Source organism: Arachis hypogaea, chromosome 20 (genome assembly GCF_003086295.3).
Source record: "Arachis hypogaea cultivar Tifrunner chromosome 20, arahy.Tifrunner.gnm2.J5K5, whole genome shotgun sequence".
Taxonomy (NCBI): domain Eukaryota; kingdom Viridiplantae; phylum Streptophyta; class Magnoliopsida; order Fabales; family Fabaceae; genus Arachis; species Arachis hypogaea.
Window position 1 is genome coordinate 130,256,422 of NC_092055.1, and position 6,446 is coordinate 130,262,867.

At 32.1% G+C, this 6,446-nt stretch overlaps 2 protein-coding genes and 1 long non-coding RNA gene across 3 annotated transcripts; 2 read left to right on the forward strand and 1 right to left on the reverse strand.

Moving 5' to 3' along the window:
* Nucleotides 1–2,126: 2,126 nt before the first annotated feature.
* On the reverse strand, nucleotides 2,127–2,674 carry LOC140182639 (uncharacterized). The gene is made up of 2 exons (XR_011878615.1): nucleotides 2,527–2,674; nucleotides 2,127–2,437 (listed from the first exon to the last, which is right to left on the reverse strand). It is a non-coding gene; the product is annotated as an uncharacterized lncRNA (long non-coding RNA).
* Nucleotides 2,675–3,734: 1,060 nt separating this feature from the next.
* On the forward strand, nucleotides 3,735–4,802 carry LOC140183233 (glutathione S-transferase T3-like). The gene is made up of 2 exons (XM_072231258.1): nucleotides 3,735–4,227; nucleotides 4,741–4,802. The coding sequence occupies exons 1-2, from the start codon at nucleotides 3,735–3,737 to the stop codon at nucleotides 4,800–4,802; spliced, it is 555 nt and encodes a 184-aa protein (XP_072087359.1).
* A 183-nt stretch (nucleotides 4,803–4,985) lies between these two features.
* LOC140183234 (uncharacterized) lies at nucleotides 4,986–6,158 on the forward strand. Its single transcript, XM_072231259.1, has 2 exons — nucleotides 4,986–5,562; nucleotides 5,779–6,158. The coding sequence occupies exons 1-2, from the start codon at nucleotides 4,986–4,988 to the stop codon at nucleotides 6,156–6,158; spliced, it is 957 nt and encodes a 318-aa protein (XP_072087360.1).
* The last annotated feature ends 288 nt before the right edge of the window (nucleotides 6,159–6,446 follow it).

Here is a 6,446-nt window from a genome sequence, read left to right on the forward strand (position 1 = left end):
GATATCAAATGATAGGAATAAAACACACAATTTTCTAATTGTAAGAATAAGAGGAGCAACAATACCCACTCACAACAAATAATAACAGCAGCACAATAATACTCAATAGCAGCAAAAAAATCACATAAACCAGAAATTAGAGACAAGCTAACACACTAAGATTTTTAACATGAAAAATCTCCTCAATGTGAGAAATAAAAACTACAAGTCACCAAGACCAGAAAATAGCTTCACTATGACAGGATGCAAAAAAGTCACAAATTACTGTACAAAATATGCATACAACAAGTCAAACAACCTAAACTTCAAAGCTTACAAAACAAGAACAAGAAGATGAAAATATCACAAAAATAGAGCTATTGTACGTGGCTAATATCTCCAGATACAAACATCGAAATGAGGATCCGAACGGTGAAAACAAAGAACCAAATGTCTGGAAGACATTGTCCAAATTTGAGCTTGTTCTAACAATTAACAAATCTGCAATGACTAATTTACAGAGACAGCTTTATATATGTGCGAAAATAACTTTTTCTCATCTCTTTTCTCTAGTGTTTGGTGTTCTTCTTGTAAATGAGACCTCTCTCCCTCAACCCTAACTCACTTCAACTACTTCAACTATTCATAGACTTGGATACTAACATTTGAACATTTTCTTCACATAGAAAGGGAGGCCAAAAAAAAACCCAACAAGAATTTTCATAGAATGCTGAACTATTAAGTTGAAAACCAACCATGTGCCACGATAAATTTTAAGATGTTACATTTAATCATGTTCGTATAATATTTTAAATGTTTGAGATATTTTGAGATTTTTTAGAATGTCTTAGGAGGTCCCAAAAGATGCTAAAAGGTTTTAAAAGATTCTAAAAAGTCATAAAATATTCTAAAAGAATTTAGATGTACATAGAAATATGAAGAGTGATATAGACTAATCAAAAAGAGTTTAAAGAAATATAGTATGTTAGATAGATATTTGTAACAAAGGTTCTGAACCGTTGATTAGATTTAATCCTAACTGTGCATTGAGGAGGTGGATGACTATAAATAGGGGTGAGATTTGGAATTGTGAGCAGGCACGGACCCCATGCATAGTAGTGAGGGGGCACTTGCCCCCACTCTCATTTAATATTTTTCAACAAAAAAAAATTATATATATATATATATATAATATGCCCCCATTTTAAATTTTAAATGACTCCACTATAAATAAACAAAGTCCAATTGTTAAAAATTCCAAACCCATTTTATCTTTCTATTATTTTAACTATTAGTTAACCTAATCAAATTTAGTCTTCTTTTATTCTCAAATCTCAACCGTCACTCATTTATTCTTTTAAACCCTCTTCTTAATTTCATATTTTCAACCTTCTTTTCTATTCCTTATCTAGTGGTTATTTTTTCTTCATCAAAAGGTAAATTTTTCAATTTCATTGTTTCTCTTTTTGATATTTTCAATTGCAAATTTTAATTCAAATAATTATAATTTAGGTATTAATCTATTTTTTTATTCTCTTCATGAATTTATATATTTTATTTTATTCTCAATTTATTCATCCTTATTATGTATTTGTTTATCTTTCGTTCTATTCTATTATATGTAATTATGTTGCATATAAATTTTTAAAGTGAATTGATCAATTTACTAATTTAAAATATATATTTTTTATTTTTAGAAATAATAATGAAAAGATATTTCAAAAGAAAGTTACCACTAGAATCTGAAATCACTCCATTAGTCTCTTCTAATAAAATGAAGTTCTTAGAATTGAAGCGAAAAAAGTTAACGGCTAATGTAATTTTTGGTTTTTTTTTTGTATTCGAATAATTAATGTGAATTTTTATATTTTTAAATTTAAATTAATATATCTTTTGATAGTAATGTGTATTATTTTTGTCCCTCCAACATAAATTTTTTAGATCTGTCACTGATTGTGAGTATGTAAATCATTTATAATAAATACTTAAATAATAAAGTGTTCTTCTCACTAAAGTTAATTTTCTCTTGTATTCTTAATTTTTTTACTAAATATTAAGGATTAAGCTGACTTGTTCTTAACTCAAAAAGTTGAATAAGTTCGAATACCAACACAATAACATTGGCGAGTGTCTAAAGCCGTGACATATGATAGCTAATAAATAAATTTTCACTGTAAAATACTAAAATTAGATGACCAGAGGCCAAATCAGTTTCAATCCAAGCAGAAAAAAAATATAGAAAAGAAAAGATCAGTTTATATAACCAACTTACTTACCAAATAAAAATTTAGGAACAGACACTGCTCCCAATCTCAAATCATCATCATCTTTCTTTTCTAGAGAAGAACAATACCTTCCTCAATCTTCATCTTCTTTGCTGCTTGAGCTACGTACATCACTACTTAGCTTGCTTCAGTAGGAATTACAATCAAATTAACAGATTCCTTCCCAGTTTCTTCTGCATTATAACAAGAGTTTATTTATGAGACTTTTCTCAATATAATCACGTATTAACTACTAATATACTGAAAATGTCTTATAACTTACAAAAAGAATCACACATGATCAAGGGTGCTTCAATAAGAGCAAGTCTAATGGGAGTTCCAATTTTGCTTTTTTCTGACACCAACGAATTCCAATCGTTGGAGCAAAGCAAGTGAAGGTCCCCACACATTTTTCTAGGGGAGCCAGGCCCTCTGAGCAAGGACTTTGGCCAGCCAATAATTGGCAAGTTATTATTTAAATAAATAATTATATAAAATTATATTAAATAATTATATTATAATAAATAGATAATAATTAATTTAATAATAATTATAATAATTATTTATATTAAATAATTAAATAATAATTAATGTAATATAATTATAATAATTAATTATATTAAATATTGATATTCTTATTTAATTAATAATTTATTAATAATTATAATAATTAAGTAGATTAAATAATTAAATTTTTATTTAATTAATAATTTATATTAATTATTTATATCATAATTAATACTAAATATTATTTATATTTATATTGTTATATTAATTTAGCCGTTGCAAAATTAGCCGTTGTAAAAATAGCTGTTAGAAACTAGCCGTTCCTATGTTACCGTTATTATTAATAAATTAATATTTTTTTACTCTATATATACCACTTAGATACACTTCTATTCTCACACTCTCTACTACTCTTCTTCATCTTCTTCCAAGTTTACAAAATCAAAATTCTGCTACTATTATTTTTTGTTCAAAAAAATGGATCCAAACCAACTCAACTCTTTCTTCAATTACTTACAAAACTTTTCTCAAATTCCAAATACCCAACAATCTCAAACCTCAAACTCTCAAGTTCCAAATCAAAACTTCACACTACCAAATACATTTCAAAATCCAAATCCACAAAATCTTTCTAATTTCAATTTTCAAGCTCCTTATAATAATCAATTTCCTATATTCCAACCGCAAAATCAAAATTCACAAACACCCCATTTTCCATTTTCATCCATATTTAACCCCTCTATCGGAAATGTTACTCCAACTTTCTTGCCGTTTCCAACTCAATTCAGTGCATCAAGACATAACTCATCTGGTGTTGGTGGCTCTTCTAACCCATCCTCTCAGACTCCTATACAATCTAGTCCAAATTCGCAATATTCAGATTTTGCCAACTCTCATGGATTAGATGCTATCGACCTCAATGATAATGATATTGAAGATCGGAGGCAAGATATTATTCAACACTGGCATTGGAAAGAGGATGAGATGCTGATCAGTGCATGGTTAAATGTTTCAACTGACCCTGTAGTTGGTACCGATCAAAAGGGGGAAACATTTTGGAGTCGAATTCATAGCTACTGTGTAGAATTTTGCTCCGACATGACAAGGGGGGTAGTTGCATGTAAGAAACAATGGTATAAGATCAACAAGGCTGTTGCACAATTTGCTGGTTGCTACGATCAAGCTGGTCGAAACATAAGGAGTGGTTCGAACGCTGATGATATAAAGGAGTTGGCTTATAAACTTTATTCCACACATTATGGTCAAAAATTCACTTTTGAGAGGCATTGGAATATGCTTCGGCTGGAGCAAAAATGGAGAAGCCAACTACCTACACAGAGTGGCGGCTCAAAGAGAACCAAGGTTAGTGCAACTGGAGCATACTCATCCTCATCAAACCCAGAAACACCGTTGGCTGATGAACCCGGTGTGGACTCTCCCGTTCACCCACAAGGATCAAAGAAGAGCAAGCGAAAAGGTAAGAGAAAAGCACAGATGTCTGAAGATTTTAGCGAAAGAAAATCATCGGTTGTCAAAAAATTATCTCTCATGGAAGATATTAAGAATGTTAGAGAAAAAGAACTACTGGAAAGGGAAAAAGAAAGAGAAGAGGAGAAGGAACATAGAGCAAAGATGTTGGCAATCAAAGAGAAGGAGTTACAATTTCAAGCGGCAATGAAAGAACAAGAATTACAAACTCAGAGGTATATTAAAGAAATGGAGATAAAAGCAAAAGAAAGGGAAATGGAAAGGATGGCCAAAGAAAGGGAAAGGGAGATGGATATGCAAATACTTAATGCTGACACGTCTACAATGAGTGAAAAACGACGAGCTCTTCATGAGATTGCATGTGAAAAACTAATTGCCAAGTGGTTTACTTAATGGTTCCTTGTATTCGTAGAGTTATGTAGCAAGTTCTTATTTTTATTGCGTATTACTGGTATGTGATGTAGTTTGTGTTATTTATTTCTGATGTAAGTTTTTAAATTAGTCAATATTATTGTGCCGTTATTGTTTATGAAAGTGATCATTGCAAAACTAGCCGTTAAGTAGCCGTTATAAAACTAGCCATTAAGTAGCCGTTGCAAAACTAGCCGTTGAAAAACTAGCCGTTAACTAGCCGTTAAGGTACTTAGTGCAGACACACTTATAAATATCAACTATCAATAACTCCTCAACTCCACTTCAACTCTTATTTCTCACCTCGAAAGAGAACTAAAAATTAGATTTCTAGATATGGCTAGAAATTTTGATGATATGTTTAATGAGGCTTTGTATAGCAAAAGAAGACGGCAAGATAACACACTCATAGATAATTGGATCGATGAGTATTTACTCAAAGATTCAGAAGAAGAAGATACCGATAGAAGCTCTATCCCAATTACTCGTAGATGGATCAACAGAGATCGAGAAGCAGGACATGATCGCCTTTTCCAAGATTACTTTGCAGATGATCCGGTGTATCATGCTGACATTTTTCGACGGAGATTTCGAATGAGAAGACATGTGTTCCTTCGGATAGTAGACGCTCTCTCAAACGTCGATCCTTATTTCCAACAGAGGGTTGATGCAACTGGAAGAAGAGGCTTGTCGCCACTGCAGAAATGTACTGCTGTGATACGGATGTTAGCATATGGCGTAGCAGCTGATGCTGTTGATGATTATGTGCGCATAGGCGAGAGCACTACAATTGAATGCTTGAAAAAATTTGTTGAAGGTGTCATTTCGGTGTTCGAGGATGAATACTTGCGAAAACCAAATCCAAATGACGTACAACGCCTACTACAAATGGCAGAGGGTCGTGGCTTCCCTGGCATGTTGGGTAGCATTGACTGCATGCATTGGCAATGAAAAAATTGTCCAAAGGCGTGGAAAGGTATGTACATGAGTGGTTATCGTAGGGTTGCAACCATAGTACTTGAGGTTGTAGCATTTTCAGACCTTTGGATATGGCATGCGTTCTTTGGAGTTTCTGGTTCAAATAACGATATCAACGTGTTAGATCGTTCTCCCGTGTTTGATGACATTCTAAATGATCGTGCTCCGGAGGTAAATTATACTATTAATGGTAATAATTATACAATGGGATACTACTTAGCAGATGGTATTTATCCTGAATGGGCCACATTTGTCAAATCAATCTCAAAGCCACAAGGGGAGAAACGCAAGTTATTTGCACAATACCAAGAAGGGCAAAGAAAAGATGTGGAACGAGCATTCGGAGTGTTGCAAGCACGCTTTGCAATTATACGTGGTCCAGCTCGTTTTTGGGAAAAGAAGAAGCTTGCCAACATAATGAGAGCTTGTATTATATTGCATAATATGATTGTTGAGGATGAAAGAGACACTTATGCAGGAAATTTTGCTCAAGGCTTAGAGTATGATGATGTTGAAAATGGCTTATCATAACCTCAACTGGGAGAAGAAGATTTTGCACCATACCATCAATTTCTCCAAAGAAATGCCCAACTTCGAAATAGGCAGCAGCATAGACAATTGAAAGAGGACTTGATTGAACACATATGGCAATTTCACAATGCTTGTCGTCAACTATAGAATTTAATTATATTTTTTTTTGTATTAAGTAATTTTACAAATTAGTGTAATCCCGAATTATATATTGTGTATTACTGTTATATATAAATTTATTTAATATTAATATCTTTTAATAGTGAATTATTTTTAAATTTAAATATT